General features: G+C 41.6%; 1 protein-coding gene across 1 annotated transcript in view; it reads right to left on the reverse strand.

Moving 5' to 3' along the window:
- The window catches only part of ank3b (ankyrin 3b), a 422,959-nt gene that overhangs the window by 22,615 nt on the left and 374,689 nt on the right, over positions 1-25,655 (reverse strand). The window contains exons 32-37 of the mRNA XM_052027524.1: positions 24,861-25,089; positions 23,228-23,353; positions 20,358-20,480; positions 18,504-18,588; positions 8,345-8,419; positions 325-456 (exon numbers count right to left, since the gene is read on the reverse strand). Coding sequence (XP_051883484.1) covers positions 325-456; positions 8,345-8,419; positions 18,504-18,588; positions 20,358-20,480; positions 23,228-23,353; positions 24,861-25,089 — 770 coding nt within the window. The remainder of the gene's footprint in view (positions 1-324; positions 457-8,344; positions 8,420-18,503; positions 18,589-20,357; positions 20,481-23,227; positions 23,354-24,860; positions 25,090-25,655) is intronic.

A 25,655-nucleotide genomic window follows, 5' to 3' on the forward strand; every position in this document is an offset into this window, starting at 1 on the left:
CCTAATACTAAGATGCTTATAGTCATTCCTCACCATTGAAACGAATGGACTTGCTGTTCCTACACCAGGTCTAACCTGACGCATGCTCAGCAGAGTCCCCAGTGTAAGTACTGGGAATTGCTGCAAGTTAGTACTCTGCCCACAAACTCCTTGTGTCCAACTTCAGAACGCAGTTGGGAATTTGCCAATGCAGAATGGCCAACAAGTCTGAGACTCTGGAATTTGTGCAGGAATCCCAAGTGTGTTGACAGTTGTGCAGACAAATGCCAGCACTTTCCAGTAAGTTCCAACCCAATATGTCATTCCCTTATCCTTTTAACTTACTTGTAGCGTTTTTTCCATCGCGAACAATCCACTTCTTTAACAGTATAAAGCTCTGAGTAGTTAAAGAGTTTGGATTTTCAACCCGAATCTGATTTATATCATCAACAGAAAAGTTCAATTCTCTTGCCAGTTCTGGAAGAAAAATGGAATGCAAAACAAAATGTTACTTTCTCATTTCCCTTGTTGCAACACAGCTATTATCTGCAAGCCAAATGTTGAGTGAGTACAAGAAGGCAATACAAGTCCTGTTTTTATAAGATGCAGACACACCAGAAAGAAAAACTCTCACACCCCAAGTTTTAATTCTCTTGCTCTAGTTATCTGATCATGCTGGCCAATCTGCTCAACCTATTACTCCCCTCCTGTATGAGATACTCTTGCAAAGCTGCTATATTGTGTCTCCTCCCTTCCACACCTTCAAAAGCCTAAGCCACCACATTAAAAAAAACCCTGACTTGAATAATTTTTTCTCCCCACAACTCTCACCCCATCCCCACAGGAACACATTGAGGCTTTGCAGCTTTTGTTCAGTCAAACTAAGCCAGTTAAAAACGAGCTAATGTGGGAACTCAGAGGGTCAGGCAGCATCTATGGAGGGAAACGGACAGGTGACTTTGCGTGTTGAGACTATTCAAGCGAACTGGGTCTTGACCCAAAACGTCGACTGTCTGTTTCCCTCCACAGATGCTGTCTGACCCACTGAGCTTCTCCAGCAGCTCATTTTCTTTGCTCCAGACTCCAGCATCTGCAGTCTCTTGTCTCCCCAAACTAGGTGAGTTACTCAGAACCTGAAACAGACCTACACTCAGTGCTGTGGATTTGTTCAGGGAAGACCTGAAAATGGAATACTTGGGGTCCAAAGATTATCGCAGAGGAAATGGGAAGTGTCTTTTTGAGTTTTCAGCCAGGAAACAGATGGTAACATAATAAACTGACATGGCTTGCCATAGATCATTTGTTATTGCCTTGTATAACAGCAAAAGGGTTTATTCTGTTCTAATGCTACAGTAAGGACTGGCTATTCTGTAACTTCTGTTAACTGTGTGGGCTTTCATCTTTGACTACCCTCATTCCAGTCAGTAAGCAGTCCAATATCATCTCATATCAAGCACCAGGAGCTGACACTAGCAGGACATAAATTTACTAAACATATGGCATTCCCTGCATACAAAATATGTATTACTGTTTTGGTACTGGCTGATAATTTCACCCCTTAACCATAGTGAACATTTCTAATCATTCAGCATTGAAGTGGGATGAAGCCACTGGAAAGAAAAAATAAACTGGGCAAGTTAATAGTAATATTATTGAGAGGCAATATATTGTAAAGGAGCCCTGGGCTGCATTGTGGTAGGAGCTTGAGTGGGAGTGCATGGGATTGTGATGGAGAACACGGTGCAAGATTGTAAAATTCTGCTCCTGACCCAACAGGAATAGGTTTACAATGAGTTTTACTAAAATTGGAAGAGAAAAAGCAAACTTTCATTCAACACACAAATTAGTAGAATTAATTAATCTTCCCCATAATTTTATATTTTAGCAACACACTGCTGGTGCCAGAATCAGGTGTAGTGTCCAAAAAAAATTACAAATAACTCTGAACACACTGCTTTCTTTCCTTGACTGGGCCTTGACTATTGTTAAGACACACTCCCATAACAACAGAACACAATCCAATTCCTATTCAAGTGAATGGCACAGTGACTTCGATTCACAAATAAAACTGGAATGGTTGTTCAGTTGGGAAGTGAATCGATAGAATGGGACAGTAGCTTGGAATCACCAGTAGTGTATTTAGGAAGATAATAAGATGTTATTTCTAATACTTAAACTGCTTCAAGTTGAAGGATTATAGATTCAAGTCTGGGTTTCAGAGACCTGAACACATGATCTGGACTTTCACTTCATGAACAATTAGAATCTGTTAGTGGGGAGAGCAAGAGCGAGAGAGAGAGAGAGAGCGAGAGAGAGAGAGAAAGAAAGAGAGAGAGAGAGACACAGACAGACAGAGAGAGTGAGAGAGAGTACATAAAGGGCAAGTCACATCTGAAGAATCTAGCTGAATTTTTGGGAGTAAACCAAAGTGGTACATAAGGGACTATCTATGAATTTATACAGAAAATCAAAAAATTCCATTTAAGAGGCCTCAATAATTGAAACACTTGTATTTAGAGGCAACCTATTCACTTGGTTAGGAAGCAGTTAGGTGACAGGAGAGAGCAGAGTTAAATGGCAGATGGCAGGATACGGTATAGGGCTGGAGCTTTTCACTTCAGTTACGTAGTGAATGTAGGAGAGTGACATATATTCTTAGTTTCAGATGACACCAAATTAGGTGACACCGTAAACAGTGCAGATGGCAAGAGAAAGCTGGAAGTATGAATTAATATGTTGAGAGTGGCAGTCAGAGTTCAATATGGTAAAGTGAGAGATGATCCACATTAAAACTAAGACATTAGAGTTTGTTTTAAATGTAAGAAGCTCAGAGCTGTGGGTGATCAAAGAGAATCAGGAATCCAAATACAGCTAAAAACAAACTATAAATAGAAAGGTGGCTTTATCACAAGAGGGCTGAAGTATGCAAAGATGGAAGTTATATTACAATTGCACAGAGCTCTGGTTACCCCCATTTGGACAACTGCTTTCCCACATTTTAGGAAGAGTGGAGCAGGGGTAGCGGATTGAATGGAACAACACTGGAGCCAAGGGAACTATAAAGACAGGCTGCAAAGACTGGGATTATTTCCTTGAGCATAGAAGGTTAAAGGAATGATCTAATGGACAAGGTGATTAAAAGGATTTGACAGGGTAGACAGAGAAAACCATTTGCTTTGGTGAAGGAACACAGGATCATCAACTCAATTTAAAAAAGGGTATTCAGAGTTGGCATCAGAATGCGTTTCTTCACAGGAAACCTTGTGGAAATGTGAAGCTCCCATTCAAGAAAAATGCTGTTCCATCTGGGTTTCATTACAAAATTTCAAAACTGATATTGCTAGATCTTTGCTTGGATATTAAGGGTTATTGAAATAAGATGTGGAGGTGTAGCTAAGATACAGACCAGCCATGGTAAAATGGTAGAACAGATTTGAGAGCCTGATTGATCTGGACCTGTTCCTACATTAAAAATGTTGAATTGGCATATGTGCCTCATTCTGATGGGCTAAACTAAGTCTGCCTTCAAACTGGCTGTAAAAGATCCCATGATGTCATTTGAAGAGCAGGAGCGTTCTCTCCATGTTCTGGTCAATCTGTATCCCTCAAACAATAGCACAAAGAGAGATTATCTGATCATCACATTGCGGGAATCTGCTGTGTGTAAATTGGCTGGCGCTATTCATTAATTACAAAACAGTATCCACCTTAAAAGTACCTCAAGGCGTATCTCAAGGTTTATAAAATCACTAATAAATCCAAGTTCTTTCTTTCCATTGTTCTAAAGGGGTCATGATTATCTTTGAAAGGAGGGATATGGACTACATGCAGGCAGATGTGCAGTTTAAATTGGTATCATGGTCAGCATAGACATAGTGGGCCGAAGGGTCTGTCTCTGTGCTATACTGTTTCATGTTCTAAGAGAATGTTGCTTGCCATGTAAGTGCCAGGCAATAACCATCTCCAACAAGAGAGTCTACCTGTCTATCTTTTCACCATTGCCAGATCCCTCACCATGGACCAGCTAATTAAATGGTCAGAGACTGGAAATGTGCAGCAAACCACAGGCTCTACAAAATTTTCCCACCATCTGCCACCCACAAATCAGGGTTCTGATCAAAGATGATCAACCTGAAACGTTAACTCTGTTTTTCTCTCCTCAGATTCTGCATGTCCTGCTGAATATTTCCAGCATCTTATGCTTTTATTTCATGTCAGGAGTGCGAAGGAACACCCTCCAATTGCCTGCGTGTCTGTAGCTCGACAATGTCCAGGTTAGAACAGTCCATTTGACTTGCTCCCTGCCCACCACTGCACTGAGTAGTTCACACAGACAGTTATGATTTCTGATTTCCATCATCTGTAGCCTTTTGCTTCTCAGCATTATAATTCTAGGTTATAACACGGCTCCTAATCTGAGTTTCTGAAGTAGCACTTCAAGACTCGTTTGCAGTGTGCAACCTGTGCATTTTATGTAATCTCATGATCCTGGATGTCTCAGTAACACTGAGCCGTGCTTAAAGAGGAAACTACAGGGCACTACTCTTGCAGTTCACCTACTCCTTCCAAAGAAAGTACAAGCACAGATGAATATTTTAAAGTGGTGGCATTATCACTGGTTCCTCTCTGTGATCTTGTACTACTGGACAATTACTGCAAGTAAATTAATATAGGAATCCATTGCAACTCCAAGTCATGGGACTGCTGGATCAGTAAGTAACTTGATATGGTCCGATGAATAAAGCTAAAATAGGGTTATTGCCAAAAGGCAAGCATTTAAATCGAGAAGGGGTGGCACAGTGGCGCAGCAGTTAGGGATGCTGCCTCACAACTCCTGAACCCCAGTTTGATCCTGACCTTGGTGCACAGGGGTCTTCTTGGAATTTGCATGCTCTTCCAGTGACAGTGTGCATTTCTGACTGGTGCTCCAGGTTCCTCCCATGTCCAATGTGCTGGTAGGTTAACTGGCAATTGTAAATTACCCCTTTGTGTAACTAAATGGCAAAAGAATAAAAGGGGTGTTGAATAAGGAGGGGGAATTGGGCTGATGGGATTGCTCTGCTGGGAGCCGGCAGGAACTCGATGGACTAAATGCCTTCTTCGTGTCAAAACAAGTAAGTAATCATCACATTTGGCTGTTTTTTTTTGTGTGGGGAGACAGGGGCATTCACATGAATAGATTGATACATCTGTTCACTGTAACTTGACTAATATTGCTTAAAATGGGACGGAAATATGTTGTTGGCAGTGCCTTCTGTGTGGTATAGATCAGCTTCCAGCAGATGGCATGCACGTCACAGCCTTCCTGGGTGAAGAGGCGCCTGGAGGAGAAGAAGCCTTCCTTAGCAGTTTCCATGGAGTGGTGCAGTTAGAGAACTGCACATTTACAATCAGCCTACTGCCCTGTAGACACACTGGATAAATTCCAATGCTCTAAAGACACTTAACGTTTGCCAGCTTTAGAAATATAGCTAAAAAATGTCTTAAAGCATTTCATACTAATTACATCTGAAATTCAAAAGATGTTGCTTTACAGATAAACTTCACAACAATTCTCCTCATATTTCCTTATGTTATGGAAGGAGCACAGACAGGGTAGATAGTTGCAGTCTTTTTCCCAACGTAGGGGAGCTTAAAACTAGAGGGCATAGGTTTAAGGTGAGAGGGGAAAGGTTTAAAGGGGATCTGAGAAGCAAGTTCTTTTTCCCCCCACACAGAGGATGGTGGGTATGAGGATGGTGAATGAGCTGGTAGAGGCAGGTGAAATCACAGTGTTTAAAAAACATTTGGACAGGTACATGGATAAAAAAAGGAATAGAGGGGCATTGGCCAAATGCAGGAATATGGGATGAGCATAGATAGGCATCTCGATCAACATGACGAGTCAAGCTGAAAGGCCTGTTTCTGTGCTGTAGAACTCTCAGGCCTATGCTGGAACGATTCCATTAATCCTGTTACTCGTAATTTATCACCCAGTAACTTATTCTCTCTTAAACCCATCAAGTCCTACCACCTGATTCTCCTAATTACCCACCTACACTGGTGATAATTTACAGTAGCCAATTAATCTATCAACCAGCACATATTTGAGATGTGACAGGAATCTTGAGTACTCAGCAGGAACCCCCACTGCCACAGGAAGAACATACGAACATGCAAACCTGCAAACTCTACCTGCTTGTACCACTGTGCCGGAATATCTCACAGTGAGATGAATAAACAGCTACTTAGGTGAAGGGAAGTACTAGCCAGAAGACCACACAAAATTTTTATGCTTATTTAAAGATCCCACTGTGGTATTTTAAGACCTGGAATAATAACTATATTAGATGAACTTGAGGGTATTTTCCACTAGCACACTTAAATATTATCTCAGATCAGGTCCATTAACACTGGTGTGTCTTTCTGGCTCACTGGGGGGAATGCTGCCTTTAATATTAAATGTAGACTAATGCTGATGTTGAGAATCTCAATAACAACCAGAAGATGTTGCAAATACTCAAAGGATCAGGCAACAACTGTGGAGGGAGAAAGAGCTATTATTTCAGACTTTCATCAGCACACATTTCTGGTGAAACGTCATCAACCTGAAATGCTTCTCTCTCCATTGATGCACATTACAATGCTGCAGTCATGGAGTCGAACCCAAAATTTTTAACAACTTGCAACAAGTTAAAGAGAGACTTTGCTCTCACTTTTAACTGGTCTTTTGTTAAATACACAGAATACTCAGCAGGTCAGGCAGAATCTGTGGAAAGAGCAAGAGTGTTAATATATCAGGTCAATGGCCCTTCATCAGAACTGGAAAAGTGAGAAAACAACTGTGTTTTAAGCAGCAGACAGTGGGAGGGGTGGAGTGAACAGAGGGAACGTCTGAGGGAGAGCGTGGACCAAGGTTGCCCAAGCGATGCAATGCTTTCGGTGCTGTGAATGAGGGCAGTTGGAGAGAGAACAAAAACACAGAAGAAGATGCTGGATCATTGAGATGCTGATCGCAGAGTTGCTGGAAATACCCAGATTAGGGCCAGCCAGTTCTGACACAGATAGGAATGGCTGGTGATCTAAATTTAGCGAACATAGAATCCTGGGGACTGTACCGTGTCTAGTTGGAAGATGAGGTGCTGTTTCTCAAGCTTATGCTGGGCATTGTTGGAATGGTGTCGGAGGCCAGATGGAGAGATCAGAGAGGGTGGGATGATAGGTGAGTGGAAGCTCAAGGTCATCCTCGCCAACTAAACAGAGGTGTTCTGCAAAGCTGTGACTAAATCTGCCTTTGATTTCCCCAAAGTACCAAATGCAGTACAATAGATTGTCAGAAGTGCAAGCAAACTGCTGTCTCACTTGGAAGGAATATTTGGGTCCCCAGATGGTGGGAATGGTTGAGGTAAAAGGGTAGTTTTTGTGTTTCCTCTGGCTGCATTTTGTTAAATTCTACCGTTTGGGACATTATGAAGGCCAACATCAATACTAAACATAAACAAAGTTGTCTGTGGACAATTTACCCAATACCACAGTTTTTTCTCCCCCCTATTATCTTCATTAAGATTAGAAAAGAGAAACATCAGGTCTTTGTTCCATTATCACACTACCTCTCAAGTGTGTGTAATTAGAAGTAACACTATAGCTGACTGATAGCCATACTCTCCTCTTTTAGGTGTTTTGTCTGGATTAGTTACAAGTGATCACTACAACAGAATCTATAGCATAAACGAAGCCCGCTACGCTTGACCCAGTTTTTCAAAACTATCGCCTTAGCCCCCCACAGTTTCTAATATTCTTTCAAATCATTACCAGATCTACTTAGGTTAATACGTTCTCAGTTATGACTTGCTACTTGATAACCCTCAGTCTTTTGCAAACTATCTTGAACCTACATTCTATTATCCTCTGCCAATGGAAACAGTATCAAAATAGTGAGGTTTTTTAAAAAATATCTCTGTTACATCTCCCCCTTAAACTTCTTTCTTTAAAAGGTCCACAATTCCAGCTTCTCTAATCTCCCATAAAACCTAATTCGTCATCCCCACTGCCAATCCAGTGAATTTTCTCTGCATCACCTCCATGGCCTTGACATCCTTCCCAAAGCACGTCACTTAATGCTGGACACTGTACTCTGGATGACATCTAACAAGTACTTCATAAATGTTTAGCACAACCTCCTTACTTTTTTGCTCAATGCTTCTGCTATAAAATCCAGGCCAGAAAAATGCCCTATCAATTTGTCTCAGCACATGCAATATTTTCAAATATCAGCGGGACTTGCACAGATCTATCATAATCATTGCAAGCATGCGTCAGGATGTAACAGCTCATTTAGGGTTTCCTTTGCTCTTGAGCGTGTAAAAAGATAACAAGTGCATCTTACCTGTCCAGCTCAGTCCCAGATGATCTGCTACTATGGCTGTCCTTATATCTGTCCTTTCACATGGACTCTGAGGGCCTGCAGTTTTTAAACATAGAATTAGACCAACATTCCACGCAATACATCTAACATCCAAATTTAGGTAAAAAATCTACTCGTGCCCATGTAAATGAAATAAACACACCCTAGTGACCTATACAATTGTAAATCCTATCGCCATCAGTAATAAGGTCCAAATTCAACTGAATGTAAAAAATTTATGTAATATCACAGTGTAATATCCACAATGAATTTGAACATGCTGAAAACACCCAAGAACTTTTCTAAATGTTGTGTCACTGGAGATAATGAACAAACTGTATGTGTTTTATAAAAGTTCTTGTAAAGTGTTGCACTTTCTTGCCTGACTTACATAGAATCGTCGGACTGCAGAGAGGATGTGGCCTAATGCTCTCTGCTTAATGTTGGTTGGCATGCTTTACTAAGAGAAAACTACCGGGATAACACTGGAGAAAACGGGGGGAATACGAGACAACACAAACAACGACAATGACGACATGGTAGCTAAGGATAAATCACGCCACAGGCAATCACAAATAGTCATGCACTAAAGATCAACAAGTCGAAAATTTTACAAACTAGGCTTGATCTCCGCGATGCGAGCCACGCGAGGCCCAGAAACCTGACTGCTTTCCTCCCCACCAGTCCTTTTACTGTTCCTTGTCTCACTGTAGACCTTTTCAACCTTTGATTTTAAAGATGCTGCCTCTGGTCTCATATCTCTAGGAGACCTCGATGTAATGGAAGGTAGGCCGGCTTCCGATAAAGATGCATTTCTCGACGTGCTGTCTTCATCAGAGATCTCTGACTGCCCTTTTTTCTCTTCATTGGCATGTCGATCCACAAGTTTTATTGCCTCACTGCTAATCCCTTTAAAATATCCAAATGAATGTTTACAAACCTCACTTGGCTGCCCTTTGCCTGCTCTACTCGATTTAGTCGTAGTATTACTAGATCTTACCTTAACTGGCAGTCTGGAATAAGATTGCTTAGACTTTACTTTTGCTACCTGTCCCTGCTCTAAACTGGACTGGGGCGCTGTCAGTGGAGGCAAATTAGTTTTGTCATTATTTTTAATAGGGATTCTAGATTTTGTCTCAAGATATTTGGGAGGATCTGTTTTTGCCTTTAACTCATTCTTCCTAGACTGTTTCATCTTGCATGCTGCCGTTTTCTGCTCTGTATGAGAAATTGACAATGGGGCCATGTTTGTTTTTACTGGAAGTCTCGATTTGGGCTTTTTTACTGGTTCAGCAACTTGCTTAACAAGTTTTACTATATCAGTTGTTGGGGCTGTCAATGAACCTAGATTTTTCTCTTCTGTTTGGACAGCTGGTTCAACTGTTGGTTTGGCTTCAGACTGACTAATATCCTTAGTGCAGTCAGTATCTGGGACTGGGGAATCAAACTTGTCTTTATTATAACTTATTGGCAAATCAGATGTGGCATTTTCTATAATACATTCCTGACTTGTAGCTCTAGTCTCAACTGTAGCTATTTCTAGCACTGTATGTTCTGAAATCTGATAATCTAACAGCACAGTATCAGCTTTAACTTCAACCATCTCAGTTGCACCCGTATCTTTCTTCATCGTCATTGTAGAAGCAGAAATTCCCATTTTAATTGGCGTGCGTAACTTAGGATCAACTTTTGCAGCCATGGCTGATGAGGATTTGTCCGCTGCGTTGCCACCGGATACCGATTCCAGACCATTTCCGCTAGCCTGGACTTTCTCATGCTCAACTTGTGGCGCCTCTATTGATGCCTCAGTTGTGTTTTCCCCTGACTGAGGCAATGTTGTGACTACCAGTGTGTTTTTAACCCTTTCCCCCTTGTCCCCTGACTTCCCTTCAGCAGTATGCTCACCAATTTGGAAAAATTGGAGCCTTTCTTCAACAAAATCCCTCTTGCTCATGTCAATTGCACCACTGCGAGTCATCTCAAACATCTTCCCTTCATGAAATGGGAAGGGATTAGGCTCACTAGTTGGAGTGCTCTCATCTGTTGGGGTTCTGGCTGGGGTTGTATCTGGTGTTGTTGCTTGGGACCTGTCCTCTACTGCTAAGCCAAAGGCTTTTTGCTCATCCTCTCTCAACCTAGCTTCAAAGACTTCATCGTCCCCTCGGCCGTTAGACCATGGATCAAAGTCAAGGCCTTTGGTAGCAACAGTTTTAAACGGGGTTGCAAATTCTTCCTCTAGTTTGTAACTAAAATATGTATCATTAAACCCGGTTCTGTCAGGATGCCTGCCTTCCAAAGTGAAGATCTCGGGTCCTGGTTTACCATCAGTTTTCCCTTCGCCTTTCTTTTCAGAAGTCTGAGCTTTAGACTGTAAGGGTGTTTCTTCTTCAGCGCCTACCTTTCCTTCTTCCTCAATTACTGCAAGTTTACCCTGGCTATAGGAACGATCACCCTGCTTCAAAATCCCTTCAGTGACCCAAACATCCATCTTGGTTTCTATTCCCTGATTCAAGGATTTAGAGTCTGTTTCAGTTAGGCCATCATCTTCATCCTGCAGATCATATCCATCGAGAGAGTCAACTTCTGTGGCATCGGTGTCATGGGAGAACTCTGCAGTCGTCGCTATGGAGCACTCAGTGACCGACTGATCATTGTTACCATTCGGGACTGCGTCCACCTCAGAATTAGCATCCAAAGCAAATTTTTCATCGCCATCTTGGAGATCGTCGTCTCTGCCACGCTGCTCTTTGGCTTTAGATCTTGATGAGCCGGTAGGGGTGTCGTCCTGAAGTTTGAAGGTGTACTTTTTCAGGGGAGCTGGCTGAAAGATGGATTCATCGCTGCTTGAGTCACTGTCATTAGCCCCGGGAGGGATAGGGGAAGGTGGCTGGACTCTGATGACAGGCTCAGCCATAAAGTGTTTGTCATGTTCTTCCTGCAAGTTCAGCTCAATCACGTCCAGCTCATCCTCAGTGGTTGCACAGTGTTCTTTTTTCCTGACACTGGGCATCTCTGCATCCAAAGTGTTGATAGGAGGGGGCGGAGGGAACTCAATGTAGGCGACACGATTTTCTTTCGGGCGTTTATCGTTTCCATCTAATTCACTCGGCTTCATGGATCTCGTAAATCCACTCACATCTTTAACAGAGGCCACTTTGGCCAGCTCTTCCTCTTCTGATTCTTCAGAAACTTCAGGGATTGGACTAGGTTTTCCGTGCATGGTTGGCACCTGGGAAGAAAGTTCGTAGCTGACTTCCTCAGAACTGGGTGTTTCAGGTGTAACAGGACTTTTACCAGAACTCTCTATAAGTGATACTTGTTCCAAGGTGTCATCTTCTGGACTACCCTGAGGAGAGGGGGACGGCTTATGCTGGCGAACTGTATAAAAAGTGCCCCTCGTCTCCTGCACTGTCCTACTTTCCTGGCTGATTATTCGTTTAAAATTTCCTTGGTGCGGGCCTGCAGTTTCTTTCTCATAGTGTTTCCCCATCTGAACAATACTGACGTAAACAGGCAGAGCCTTTATCTCTTTAAAACCTTCAATGCTCGCCAACGGTGCTGCTTTATCCAAACACTCAACTGGACTCTGATCAAAGAACTCACTCAGCGAAGAATCTTTAACAGGACTAAACTCCAGAGAGTCAGGAGATTTGATAGGGGAGGTTTCCAGTTCTTCCCGACAACTGCCTGGGTCCACGCTTTCTCCATTTTTTTTGGACTGATTATCCTTGGAGCCATTTGCCTGAATACTGGTTGCTGGTACTTCAAAGAACTGTTGTCCCTTTTTGGCTCTACCCAGTGTCATGTTGGGCATACTGATTACGACATCAGTCTCATGGAATTTCACCTGAGCACCGTTACATTCTTGGATCTTTGACATTGGTTTTGGTTTTTCTTCTGGAACTCTGACGGGAATCTGTGATGGACTTGAACTCTCCTTCTTCACAGACTTTACTCGCATTTGCTCTCCAGAACTCTCACCATCTCTGATGGTTTGCTCTGTGCAACCCATTTTCTTGGACGGAGAGCTCATCGGGGCCTCTTGGACTTCCTTCATCGAGTGCCTGTTATTTGACAGATGCTCCTTCTCCATGACTGGACCAACCTTTTCTCTCATCTGCCCATCAGATCTGAACTCAGCCTGAGCAATGTCATTTTCCATCAGGTTATCGTGCACGAGAACATGCGTAAGCTTGTCCTTATGCGATTTGCGATTGGAATTCCCACAGTTTTCCCAGGTCCTGTACACCTTTTTCTCTTTGTCTAATTTTATTTGCGATTCAGGCTCTTTTTTCAATGATGCATCCATTTCAGAAGTCCGAACTGCGCCTTTCGCACCAAAGACCAACTGCTTTGGAGCAGTGGCCACAAATTGAGAAACATTTGCATGTGGCAAAACTTCCACTGCCTTCTGAAGCACTGACGACACAGGTTCAGTTCCGATATTCAAACCCCCTAGACTGCTTAAGTCCTTGAACTTACTGGTGTGCACTTCCTTTACTGTTGAGATGGCCCCTTCTGCTGCATGCTCCAGCTTCTTCTGATTAATTTCTTTCAAAGAGAACTGGTAGATTGGCAGCTTGCTTTCATGCAGTCTTTTAACAGATGCATTTAGCTGTCCCTCTTGCAAGTTTCTTTCCACAAAGTTTGTTTTTATCTCGTCATCAACCTGAGCGCTGGAGCAAGGAGCAACAGTCTTTCTCGATTTGCCGTCAGGCTGATTGTCCTGTATACCTTGGTCCTGCAGGTAGGTGTTTCGTGAGGATTCGCTGCCTTTCTGCATTACAGCTGGCTCAGATTTTGAGTAAGGTGAACTGTTTCCCGTTTGTTTTAAATGAAATGGTGGTTGTGAGAGATCTTCACACTGCTTCATTTTATGTTTCACGTCATCTGAGAGGGGTAAGTACGTCCTTTGAGCAGAGTCCATCACTGCATTGGCCACCCTCTTCTCCTCAGCACGGACAGAATACTTACGAAGGCACTGCTCACTCTGCTTCTCCTGGCTCCATTCGTCACTGGGTATTATGTCAGTCAGCCGCAGCTTCTCTGGACTGCTGCTGGCAGAACTGAACCCCGAATGGGTTTGCATCCCTTCCCTTTTGTGCGGCTTTTTCTCTGGCGACTGCAGCTCATCGTTTAACTTCTCTGTTTTGTCTCGAAAAAACTGAGATACTTCAGTTAGCTTCTCTTCTGCTTCTTTCACCGTTCTGTCAACCCTGTCCTCATAAATGAGCTTTTCCCTTCCACCTTCTAGTCTGTCTTCACTAAAACGCATCCACAGAGCATGCTTTGGACTGCCAGACTCCGGTGGATAGTGCAGAACTGCAACCTTTTCGTAACGATTGCGTTGATCTGTTGATTTATCAGTGTTATCAGGTATCATTTTGTGCAGCTTAGCAAGTTCCTTCTCCTGCGATGAATCATTCAGTCTCTTGTAATGACCAATTACCTGTGAGCCCAGACAGAAGGCCTGAGGTTGCTCAGTGACCGATTCTTCCGTATCAGAATGAGAAACATCCATTTTCTCAGAAAGAAGCATTTTCTCCGCAAACCTGTAGGATTCTCCCCTCAGCTCTGAGTACTCATCGTCGTGGTACTCCACTGACTGCTGAGTGAGAAGCTTCAGCGTTTTGTATGAGTCATCAGAGATGAGCTGTGCCGAGCTGGGACGGCTCTCATCTTCCTGGGAGACAGGAGTGTTCACTCTTGACGATTCCATGTAGGAGGGAAGGGATTCTTCAGCCGTGAGCTCCTCTTCTTCCCGCTGTGCCTGCTCATCCTGACAGGCATCAAACCTCTCCGGGAGAACTTTGGCTTCTCTTACTTCACTGTCCCCCAAAAAATCTTTCTGATACACAAATAATTCTCTTTCTGGGTGCTTTTTTGTCTCCCTTATAATGACTTCTGTAGGTTCTATTTTGTTTCCCTTTTCAATATGAAACTCAAAAGTTCTTTCAACTTTTGGTTTCAAGTTGGAGTCTTTATCAAGATAACTCGACATTGCTTCTCCAGCCTTGCTGCTTTCTGAAGAAACTGTTGACTTGTGCTCAAACAGGCCAGCCAGTTCTTTGGAAGGATCACGACCTGACTGGAAAGCCTTCATTATATCACGAACGGACATGGTTTCTTCTATTCTTTCACTTGCATTGCTTTCAGTGCAGGGAGGTGTGTGATAAACCATCCTTGTGGTTGTCGTAATTTGAGTTTCTTCTTTCACACGCACTTCTTTGCTCTTCAAGCATTTACCGTCTTCGTCCTCTGATTTCATTTTAAGTTGAAAAGCCTTCATCTTGTCTTTTATTGACCCAATTGGCTTCTCTTCCACTTCTGAAAACATATTTGCATTTTGCAATGGAGCCAACCCTTCAGTTTGGACTCCTGCATTTCATCTAAGGAAGGTTCGTAGCTTCTAATGACACGGACTACTTCTGTACGGGTTTCTGTAATAACTGGAGGTATGGGAACATCGTGAAAGAGAGGCTTAGGTCCAGTGCTCTCTGCGCTTTGAGGGGCAGAAGGTGTCTTTTCACTCCTGGTCTCAAACCCACTATCTGACAGAGGACTTTTATCCTGATCATGCTGAGAAAAATCATCAGGTGACTCCAAAATAGCTTCAGTTGCCCATCAATGCATCTGCAAGCTTGCTCAGTTCCTTTCTGAAGCAGACGGTCGCATGGGAGATGGAGCATCTTAAGTTATGTTCTGGCAAAGGTATTGTTGGCTTATGAGCCCTTTTGGAGAACATTTTATCTTCACCTTCCTTTCTGATATCAGTTTGGCGATATTTATTATCACCCATCTTTCCCAGCGTATCAATTCCGAGATCATTTGTCAAATAGTCAACCACTCTTGCCAAACTGAAGTCCTTTTCTCCTCCATTTGTTACCTTCATTGGTACAAAAGTGCCGAAGTGCTCATTAGCCTTTTGCTTTGCCTCCTCAATATCATCGCAGTCGAACATAACCCATTCACCTTCACCTGAAAGCTCCCCATTTGTCTGAGCTCCTTTTACACCATTCTTGCTCTCTGTCAGCCCGTCCTTCTGAAGGATCTCGCTAACTTTCACCAAATCTTCTTTAACTTTCTCCACAAGCTTAAAAGGTTCCTCACTTTCATCCTCGCTCTTTCCTCCTTTTGCAGACACTTCCGAGGGGAATGCCTTGTCACTTGCGGAATCTGTCTGTAGGATGGCCGTCATCTTCATCAAGTCCTCCTTCATCTCAGCAACGTCTTTCAAAATTTCCTGACTTGAGGACAGGGTGGAGGCGGATGACAGCTTCAGTGCTGAAGGAGCAAGGAACAGGGAGCTTTTCAGTGGGGACAATGTCTTGGTAAACTGAGACTGTACTTGTGTGCGAGACTCTGCCGTCAAGGATTTTGTTGGCGATAACAATGCAGCAGCTGACTTGGTTAATGGTGTAGTCTCTGAGAGTCTTTTCAGTTGTGGTTCTGATAACACATTTACAACAGAGTACACAGGTACAGTTATAGTCGATGATGTCACAGATGTGGTGGTCACAGATGAAGACCTCAATGAAGAATACAAGGACCCAGCAGAGGGTAATCTTATTGTTTGAAAAGCAGAAGGGGCTGCTGACGCAAAGGATTTAAGTGGAGCAAATGTGACGCTACTGCTGGTAGTGTGGGCTTTCTCCATTGCATTCTGCACAGTTGTGATGCATTTGTTTGCCAGCATAGCGGCTGGTGCTTTCTCAGGAGACAAACCAGATGCTTGACTGCTGAAAAAAGCCGCAGCTGAGGGATACTTGACCGGCGATATCACTCCATTAGTGGATATTTGGCCATTCGATGAAGTAACCAACTTCGATGGAGAAAATGACACAGACGGCAATCCTTGGGCTGCGTCGATGACAGATTTAACAGGAGAAGACCCCGAAGTTGACATTGATTTCAAAGGAGAGGACAGAACCGTGGGTGCCGTTGTAATGGATGTGACTTGAATGGCAAGCTGGATGAGTACATGTTAACAGTAGCTTTAGGGGAGGCTGGCGGGGTCATGGTTATGGAGGATCTCTCCAGAAGCGATCTGCCGTTGTTTGCTGGAGAAAGCCGTGAGGAAAACAATGACGAAGTTAGGTCCTTTTACAGAAGTTTCAGGCATTACTGATGCTTTCACTGGTGAAGAAATCAAAGCAGAGGAAGATTTAACAGAATACTGAGTCTGTGTTACTACAGTTTTTATAGGTGAAGATGTGGACTTAAATGATCTAATTGGAGATGCTAAATCACTCATAGATCTTACTGAGGAAGTTGTGGAAGCTCCTAAGGTTGATCTGATAGGTGAAGCAGAAGAGACAGACCAAATTGACTTTAATGGGGAGGCCGTAGGTGTGTTGGATGTTGAACTTGAAAGAGAGGTAATTCCAGATTTTGCTTGTCCAGCCTACTGAAATGGGGACTGCTGCCCATGACTGAAAGGCCTTGTTGAAAAAACCGGCTTGTACGAGTACGGTGCAGGGTAGGACCTGGTGGTTCCTGTACTTCGTTCAATGATTTCTTAAAAAATTCAGAAATAAAATCCAAATTTTAAACAAAAATCAACAAGATAAATTAAAGAAACGGAGAAGACCAGAGAAAAGAGAAATTGGTCAGTAAATCTGGTTAAACAGTTAGAAGAAAGTACAAATCGTTTAAAAAGATACAGCGATAAATTCAGTGAGAATAGTGATTGAGCAGCTTGATTTGAAAAGAATATTTTAATTTGCTTTTCAACTGTACAACAGTTACCAAACTAGAAAGCAGTCACCAAACTAGAAAGCAGTCAAAGCAGCAAATGAAACAATACAAAAAGTAAAATGAAAAAAACATAGGGTAGAAAAGACAAATTAAACACAAACATGAAACAAATGGTAAGAAATACAAAGGAGACTTTGAGCTACATATTTCACTATATATTTGTATTTATGGCTAAATCTAACAGCTCTACACATGCCACCAGGGGAGTAATTTTGGAGAATGCATATTTTATCCAGCATTATTACTGTAGAAACACATTTCTCTGATGCACATTGATGTTTGTAGTAAAATAAAATATAATTAATCAGTCTTATGACCCACAATAATATTCAGCAGATGTCATTTGATGTGGAAACTATGCTGCAACAGAAGTGAAGCCAACAAATTCATCCATTGTGAGTCAACATGACACACTGCCAACACTGTTGTCAAGACTTCCTTCTACACTAGTAGGATTTAAAATGTACTCTCAAATTACAGACTCAAAACCAGTTTGAAAATGACCAAATTATGTCATCAGCCTAGCTCCCTCTCTCTGTGAGTTAGAAAGTAGAGGTTTCAAGTTTCATTCCAGAGGCTCAAAACAAAATCCAGACCAATGGCCCAAGGTAGCACCAAGGGAGTGCAGCATTCTCAGGGATGCTGTCCATCAACTGAGATGTTAAACCAATATCTTGCTGCCCGATTAAATGGATGTAAATGATTAGTTTTGAAACAGAGCAAATGAGATCTCCCAAGTACACCTTAGTACCTAAACCAAATTCAATACAAGTAATTATCTGGTCAACATCACATTGCTGTTTATGTCCCCAAATACAAGGACCCAGTTGGCTGCTCAAGTTCCTATAATGAAACAGTGATTAGACTTAGTAAGTAATTAAGTGGTTATAAAACACTTTGGGACACCTCAAGTCCACAAAAAGTGCTTCAAAAATACGTTTTCCTTTTGTCTCAATTTCCCTAATGAGTGCTCAACTCTATAGGTAGACAGTTACACTTAAAAGTCCCTTGGAATTTGTGATAGTAGTCTGAATCTAGAGTAACTTTAATATTCTTGTACAAAACAGCAGCCCACCCTGGACAAGTGTTGTCTTTCATTTTTAATGGAGCTGCATTAAGGAACCATTATACAAGAATGGATTACAATCAACACGAAAAATAAATCTCATTTTGAGCAAAAAATTATATATGCATCAAAACAATGAAATGATGAATGTAATGAGTGGATTTGCAAATCAAAGCTGGTTCTTGCTTTCCAGCTGCATGCCTGAACAGGTAACAATGGTACAAATTTATTTGTTGAAACATTTTATTTTAAAATAAAAAAAATCATAAATGAATGTCAAGCAAGACCAATGTTGTGGGGAGAGATTAATGGACTCACTCATTCCAGGTTCAGCAAGATAGCTGTAGCGCTTACGTAACGCGATAGATGCAAAAGATTGACGGCGATCAGAAGCTTTCTCAACCTGGAAGAAAAAGACGTGGTGATATTTTGTTGATTTTATTCCCAAATGAAATATTTTCATTTGCATTTTATGTTTAAGTTTTTATTACTTTATCATAAATAATATTGTGACATACAAACCCAACCAAACCAGTGTGATGCTCTGTAATACCTTGATTGAGAAGTCAGTTTCCCTCCCCTGCTTTTCATTGCACACATTATATAAAATTAGAAATGCAGAGAAAACACTACACTCACCATCTAGGATGTTTTAGAAATGAAGCTATATGCTGTTTCCAATTATTATTTTCTGCTTAAGTAATTTCACCATTAATTCCTCTTTAAGACTGTCTTGTTTCCTCCTTCTGCTGGGAGGAATGTATGGTACAGACCACCAAACTCACGATGCCATATTCAGCTAAAAGGTTAGCAGGATGAGGCTGGTCCTGCTTCCAGGAATGCACAGCTGCATCTAACAGTCCAGTGAATGAAGGCAATCAAATTGAAATGCCAGCTATACACTAGAAAGTGAACCTATATTCAATTGATAAGGGATCCCTGCTGCATCGTTGAGATTCACAAGAGGTCAGTGTGGACACACCATGGACAAAAGCAGTAAGGATGGAATTTGTAAACACAAGCACGCAACATACAGACACACGTGAAACATTTCACCACAAATACACAAGAATCAGCTTCCTACATGATTAAACTTTTAGTAAAGGTGCATGTTATAATTTTGAAATTGTAGCACTTTTAGTTGGTGGCTTTTAGTAAATGGTTACAATAAATATTCTGGTGTACAATGCTGGTAAAATGGGACATGAAACTAATTAAATCACATGGGGCAATTGGTACTTCAGCTGACTCAGTACTCTAATCCAGCATAAGATACAAGGAATGTTTATTGTGACCACAAGCAGACACATTGTGATACAGTTATTGAGCTATGGCAGTTGACCCAGTTCTTGGCAATACAAACTAATGCTCTTTTTCTCTGCTAACAACTGAAATTATGTAATAACACGCTGTACCAAACACCCAAAAGCACACATATGGACATAAAGACTGCACTGAAGAATTTCAGAAATCCTAACAACTATCTTTAACCCTGAAAAAAATTAAATTTCCCAGTTGCATCCAAAATTGATACAAATGGAGAAATATATCAATGGTATTGCATTTGGCATTGGAAGTTTGATGGTTAATTAAACCTGAGAAACATCAGGTGAACATTATCATTAAAGACCGAGTCCAACTGCAAAAATGTCCACTGCAATAACTTAATAGTCATCACCAAGTTTAGACAGATTATCAGATTTTCCTTTACCTCTTCGTCTGGATCTGATTCGGCTTCCTTATGGTCCCAAGAAGCATTGCAGAGACAAGGAGTATTATAATGGACAGCAGGGAAAAGAAACATCAGGATATGAAAAGGACCCAGTGGGAGTACAAGAGGCAAGCTAATTAGCACAAGATCAAAACAAGTCCAAAGCCAGCAAAACCAAAAAAAATTAAACTTGATTTCACATTTACCAAAATAAAAATCACAACAAATGATGGAAAATACTGCAGGACTTTTGGCCTCTAAGTTACCAGCCAGAGCAAGAGCTCTGTAAACAAACAATGCTATAATCTAGGAAACAGGTTTTAATGTCTACTTGTAAAAGAATGCAGTATGTTTTATAAAATAACTGGTTATAGTTTCTAAAGCAAACAGGTTCTTAGAAAATTATGTCATTTATCTAGCTTCCTTCAACAGAAGACCAGTTTATTAGTCTTTCCACATACTTTTTTGTGAGCCGGTAGTGTAATGTTCAGATTACAGATAGCTGCTTGTGGTAATCCTTTGGAAGTTTTTGGTTCCTTCAGGAATGAGAGACGACCACAGGGCTCCTGGCTGTTGTCTCGAACCTAGAAATAAGAACCACTTGAATTTATAATCGGCAACACTGTTGACCTCTCTGACCTGGATAACCAAACACAGACCAATCAGCTTACAATCTTTCTCATTTGCTGCTGTATGCTAAGTATTCGTCTACAAAACAATGGGAACATCAGCATATGATCAGATTGTTTAAAAATATTTACAGAGGTACCTTTAAGAAATCATTCACAGGCACATTTTGTATTGGGGCTGGGTGATGGGTTGGGGTGCACAGGTTGGATTTTAACCTTTCATCTCTGAGATCTGGTTTCAAATCAAGGCCATACTGTTGGCTCCATGTGTTCCATATGAAATAGAATTTGTGCAATACAATTTGTTCACATTTCCAGTGTGAACAGTCTCAGTTCAGTTACAGAGAGGATTAGCCACTGGTACAAAACTGTCAGTAACGAGCAGCATCACTCAGAATAACCAAGTATAGTTTTATGGGAAATGTAATCTAGTGCATTAAAGAGAGCTCCTTTGAAGTTAAAACTGAGGCACACTGATGGGACAACAGAATTGAACTTGACTCTAATTCTAGTGATATTGCTAGCGATGTTGATACAGGGTGCCCAAAGTAGAGTTATGCCTGATTACTTCATTCCTACAACTCACATCCAGTTCACTCTGCGATTTGAGCACAATATTGAATGAGTGTTTCACTGTCAAAGGTGACAGCTTTTAGATAAAATGTTAAATCAAAGCCTCATCTTTCCCTTCAAGTGGGCACAAATGACCCAGAGCCAGTTTTCAAAGAGCATGGGCATTCTATATATCATCAAAAATTACTTGGATCATCATCTTGCTTTCCATGGGACACTGCTGCCAACAAATTGGTTGCTGAAAATTGCAACAAGACCAGAAATATTTAATTACCTCCAAAGAACATTTGAGCTTTGAGGGTATATACAGCTTAATATAAATGACGGCTCTCCTAAATGACCCATCCACTACGATCTGCACAAATTCTATTGCACTGCAGACTTCTCGTATTAATTTCAATTTGAATATTCTAAGGATAATAAATAGGAAATACAGTGGACTGGTTGCTAAACTTAGATAAATGGAGTTTATAATCAAAGATCATTCACCTATCAGCTAAAAATAGGTTTGGAAAAAGGGGTTCCTATTTCAGCAATACATACGAAGTCATCTTCTGCTCTTTTATACAACACCTTTGTTATATTTCACTTTAGACAGGGGGCTGCGATGTGTTCACCATCAAGCATTCATGAATCAAATTCATCTCTAAACATCTGAGCCTAATAAATTGATGACTGATAATCCTCTCTCTTTTGGACCCTCTCTCCTCCCTTTGTGCCATGTCTACAACTGTGAGTTTCTAAGCTCTGTAATTCCCTCCCTAAATCTCTCCCGTTTTCTTTCCTCCCTTAACATACTCGGTCAAAGCTATGCCATTGACAGAGGTGGCACTGTGGTACAGGTCGTAAAGCTGCTGCCTCAAAACTCAAGCAACCTGAGTTCAATCCTGACCTCTGGTACTGTGGGTGTGGAGCTTGCATGCTTTCATTGTGACCTCAGATGCACCGGTTTCCTGCCACATCCCAAAGTACGGGTTGGTTGGTTGGTTGCTTAATCAGCCACCAGAAATTGCCATTGGTGTATATGAGTGAAATCTTGGAGGAGTGGATGGGAGTATGCAGAATTTCATTAATCTAAATGGGTGCTTGGTGGTCAGTGTGGACTCAGTGGGCCAAAGGGTCTGTTTCCAGGCTGCATGACATGCGAGCCTATGACCGAACCTGAGTCACTTCAATGAGCCAGACTGTGCTCACTTCTTAATGGTGGGAAAGGAGCAGAGTTGGATGCTGGTACATCTGACTGACTGCCTCCCTCGCCACCCATTTTGCCAGGGCTGGTCTTATCACCAAGCCCAGCAGTAAAGCCCAGACATACCAAGCGGTGGGGCAGATCGGCTTGGCATCTGGTCCCTCATATTTACTTCAGGATTCAGCTAAGGTGGTCACTTTTTACCCTTTACTCCACGTGGATTTAATTTATTTATAGGACAATATTTATGATCATATTTATCTTTTTAGTAATAATTTTTGAAATGTATTTCTTTGAATTTGTTGTCAATGTGTCTGATCATCAGAGATATTTAAAAATAATTCAAAAGCCTCTGACCAGCAGAGACCTGTTAAAATGCCAGAAGAGGATTCCAAGGCAGGGTCTCAGCACGTGCTGCCGAAGACCTTACCACTGCTCACAGCCTGCTCCGCTTCACGTGAGAGCCCTCCGATACCATAGGTCAGTTTGGTTAACTTTTTCTATTAGTACAATTGGCCCAATGTCTCTGTAACCAGAGGGTACTGGTTGAGGGACAGATGTTTGCTGGAAATTGAGAGATCTTCTTACTTTCCTTTGGAAGCTGTCATGAGATCTTTAATGTCCATTTGATCTGGAAAATGAGATCTCGGCTTACGATTCCATCCCAAAGATGCCGGGTGATCCTGCACTCCCTCCATATGGGCTATCATACCCACCTAAATCATGTGGTGAGTTCTGTGGTAAGACTTGAATCAGTGACCAGAGACTTGGAGGCAAGAGTGCTCCCAAATGAGCCAAACTGACATAACTTCATGACCAAACTTTTGGCCAGCTATCATAATACCTCCTTCTTAAGTTCTCTTTCTTTTGCCTGACTATATTACGAAAAAGCATCATGGAATGTATATGTGATGTATAAATCAATGCAAAGTTGTCTTACCTTCACACCAAAGGGTAATCTGTTTTCTTTAAAAGCATAGAAGTTGAATACAAGCTGCTGGCCTGCTTTGGCTAGAGGAACCAAGTTTCCATAGCAATCCACGAAGATGGGTTTACCTTCTAGCACCTGTTGGTTACCATTGCAAGATTACACAATCTTCGACTAAAGAACTGTCACTCATTCTGATGTACTTATTTCTGGATATTTATAAAATAAAAATGGTTAATGAATATGAACATATTTGAAATCCCTGTTCCAGAAAAAACAAAACCAATAAAGAATTTATTAAAACCTACTTTTAATTAGTTAAATTTATGAAGGTCCCTACTCATTCACCGGAACGTTACCCAGCATAGATGCCACAAATGCTAGGACACCTGTAGATTACGAGCTGATATTCATGGCTCAGGTGCGGCATTAGATGTGTGGGGGTGTGGGAGGGGCCAGCTCCTGGTGAGCAACAGAATGAATGGGAAGTGAGAAAGTATTTGCTTTTCCTATTAGGTCACCACGCTGAGGTGCCACTGGCTCGTGACTTGATTGAAGCTCACACTCTCCAGAGCTCTCAATGGGGGCAGCTTTATGGAAAGCCAGACTTCCATTCAGGAATCATAAAGAGCAGAAGTCATTCAAACACTTGAGTCTGTGGCATACTTTCATTAAATCCTGGTTGATATCTCAACTCTACTTTAGCTCCTTAACCTTCAATATTCTCTCCTGACAAAAAAAAAATCAATCTCAGCCTTGAGAGCTCCAAATATCTCCCCAGCAGTGGAGATTAATCCAAATTACCACTACTCTTTGTATCAAAAAGGAGGTTCTCTAATCCCCACCTCAATGGTCTCCATTTCAAAAAAAAAGTCATGTTTTTGATTTTCCCATTGGTGCAAAGGTTTTCTTTGTGTGGAAACTGCTAAATGTCCAGCATTGAAACAAAATAAGAACAAAACCATTAAACCAAACTATTCATATGCAATATTTACATTATATTCACACTACAGAAAGGATGTAGTCGTGCTAGAAAGAGTGCAGCAGAGATTCAGCAGGGTGTTGCTTGGGATGGAGGGCTTTAGTTAGAGAGTTTGGAACGGCTGAGATCGTTTCCACTGGAGTACAGGAAGCTGAGGGGTGACCTTAGAGGTTTATAAAATTATGAGGGGGCATAGATAGGGTAGATAGTCACAGTTATTTTCCCCCAAGGGTGGGGGAGTTTAAGACTAAAGGACGTAGATTTAAGGTGAGAGGGGAAAGATTTAAAGGAGATCTGAGGGGCAAGGTTTTCCACATGGAGGGTGGTGGTTATATAGAACAAGCTGCCAGAAGAGGTGATAGAGGCAGGTACAATCACAGTTTCTGTCACCTCCTCTGGCAGCTTGCTCCATATAAACATATTTAAAAAGCATTTGGATTAGTACATAGATAGGAGAGGAATAGAGGGGCATGGGCCAAATGAAGGAAAGTGGGATTAGCATAGACAGGCGTCTTGGTCAGCATGGACAAGTCGGGCTGAAGGGCCTGTTTTTGTGCCTCTATGACTCATCTCAAAACTGACATCCAGAGGTCAGTTGTGAGCTGACAAGCAAAAGAAACCACCACAGCACTGAGAAACCACACAGATCGCTTGAACATGTACCTCGATGTCTTTGCTCCGAGCCACCTCCGTGAAGTTTTCCTGCTGCTCTAACGTCTTGTCAACTTTGTCATCAGTCATACAGAAGCAACGCAGACGGGCTTCCACTGGGTCATGCATTTTGGCAAATACAACAAATTTGGCCATGTAGGGGACACAAATTAATTCCCTGTAGAGCTGTGTGGCTAAACTAACAGTTTCTGGCACCTGATGACAATCGACAAGCCAAAACCTGTGCATGAAATTACAAACACATTCAATGAGATCGCGAGCTTTGCATGCGTTCATATTAACAGACTAGACCATTAGAATTGGAGATCACAAATTACTTCCAAAATTGGGTTATATGGATATTATATTGGCCATTGCTTCTTATTTCATTTCTTTCAGCTCTGACAGCTGATAATTATTAACACACAGAATCAACAGTGTCCAATATTTGGGACTTTCCCCACAGTGCAGTTGGAATTTTTGATATAATTCAAACTATCACTATTTATTTTTATATTAGAAAAGCAGATGTATAAACACGGAGGGGGGGGGGGGGTGGGGGGCAGGGAACAGTTCGGTCTTTTCTGCTTGTTTGTAGCCACACCTACTCCAAACCTGTTCATAGAAATTAATGAAAAGAAAGTAGCAAATATTATTATTAGTATATACATTTTTTTCATATGTTCCTGCCAATAGCAAGTAATTGTGATATATTCTCTGCAGTAGAGGAATGTTCTTCAATTTTTTGCAAATAATTCTGTGCTGAAAGGCTAAAAACTGTTTTGTGGAACTAATTGATTTTGTCTT

This window comes from Pristis pectinata, chromosome 12, assembly GCF_009764475.1.
Source record: "Pristis pectinata isolate sPriPec2 chromosome 12, sPriPec2.1.pri, whole genome shotgun sequence".
NCBI classification, from domain to species: domain Eukaryota; kingdom Metazoa; phylum Chordata; class Chondrichthyes; order Rhinopristiformes; family Pristidae; genus Pristis; species Pristis pectinata.